The sequence below is a fragment of the Nicotiana sylvestris genome, chromosome 6, assembly GCF_000393655.2.
Source record: "Nicotiana sylvestris chromosome 6, ASM39365v2, whole genome shotgun sequence".
Lineage (NCBI taxonomy): Eukaryota > Viridiplantae > Streptophyta > Magnoliopsida > Solanales > Solanaceae > Nicotiana > Nicotiana sylvestris.
In genome coordinates this window covers 126,235,236-126,236,832 of record NC_091062.1, presented here as the reverse complement: position 1 = coordinate 126,236,832, position 1,597 = coordinate 126,235,236, and the positions used below count along the sequence as shown (strand labels likewise).

At 39.8% G+C, this 1,597-nt stretch overlaps 1 protein-coding gene across 1 annotated transcript; it reads left to right on the top strand.

The window, feature by feature from the left end:
* Positions 1-787: 787 nt before the first annotated feature.
* LOC138871234 (uncharacterized mitochondrial protein AtMg00810-like) lies at positions 788-1,458 on the top strand. The gene is made up of 2 exons (XM_070149103.1): positions 788-923; positions 1,004-1,458. Exons 1-2 carry the CDS (start codon positions 788-790, stop codon positions 1,456-1,458), a joined length of 591 nt encoding a protein of 196 aa, XP_070005204.1.
* Positions 1,459-1,597: the final 139 nt, after the last annotated feature.

Below are 1,597 nucleotides of genomic sequence, written 5' to 3'. Positions count from 1 at the left end.
CCTACCATATCTCTCAATATGTGTCATATGACCATATTTCAAATACTTACCAAGCCTATCTAACAGCAATCTCAATAGAAGTAGAACCAGAGTCTTTCTTAGAAGCTTCACAAGATGTTAGGTGGGTTGAAGCTATGCAAAATGAGATCAAAGCCCTAGAAGATAACAACACTTGGGAAGTAGTAGATTTGCCCTGTGGAAAAAGGGAAATTGGGTCTAAATGGGTATATAAAATCAAATACAAGGCAAATGGAGAAATAAAAAGGTTCAAAGAAAGACTTGTAGCAAAGGGCTACACACAGCAAGAGGGCCTAGACTATCATGGAACATTCTCACCAGTTGCAAATATGGTGACAGTCAGAACAGTGATTAGCCTGGCAGCTTTAAAGAATTGGCATCTCTTTCAAATAGATGTCAATAATGCTTTCTTGCAGGGAGACCTTTTTGAGGAGGTTTACATGCATCTGCCCCAAGGTTTTCATAGGCAAGGGGATTCCAAAGTTTGCAAATTGTCCAAGTCACTGTATGGCCTTAAACGGGCATCCAGACAATGGAATATTATGCTAACTGATGCCTTGACAAAAGCTGGTTTTTTGCAAAATGCCTATGACCATTCACTCTTCACCAAAAAGAGTGGTGCAGATGTAGTAATTATACTGGTCTATGTTGATGGCCTATTGATCACATGCAGTTCTGAAGCTATGATACAGGCAGCAAAGGAGACATTGCATTTGAGTTTTAAAGTGAAGGATCTAGGGGGTTGAAATACTTCCTAGGTATAAAGATCATGAGATCACCAAAGGGAATCCTTCTCAACCAAAGGAAGTATGCCCTTAGTCTAATCTCTAAAGTTGGGTTGAGTGGGGCAAAACCTACAAGTTCCCCACTTGAACAAAACCAAAAGCTAACCACAGTAGACTATTGTACAAAACCAAAAGCTAACCACAGTAGACTATTGAACAAAACCAAAAGCTAGCCACAGTAGACTATGACAAACATGTAGGGGCAACAGGAGATGAAGAATTACAGGATATATGTGCATATCAAAAGCTTATAGGAAAGCTGATATATCTAACTATCACCAGGCCAGACATATGCTTTGTTGTTCAAGTGTTGAGTCAGTTTATGCATCATCCAAAACAATCACACCTAGAGGCAGCATTAAGAGTTGTAAGATATATTAAGGGATGTCCAGGAAGAGGAGTACTGATGAAAAGGAAACTTGTAGAACAAGTGATAGACTATTGTGACTCAGACTGGGCAGCCTGCCCAAATACAAGAAGATCTGTTACAGGGTATGTGGTGAAGATGGGTGATTCCTTAATCTCATGGAAATCAAAAAAGCAGCAGACTATGAGCAGAAGTTCAGCAGATGTCGAGAATAGAAGCATGACAGCTGTGGTATCTGAAGTAGTTTGGCTCATAGGGTTGATGACAGAGCTTGAGATTGAGGTTTAAACACCTGTGAGGCTATTTTGTGATGGCAAAGCAGCTCTACAGATTGTTGTCAATCCTATCTATCATGAAAGGACTAAACACATAGAGATAGACTGCTATTTTGTGAGGAAAAAAAATCAAAGGTGGACTGATTGCACCA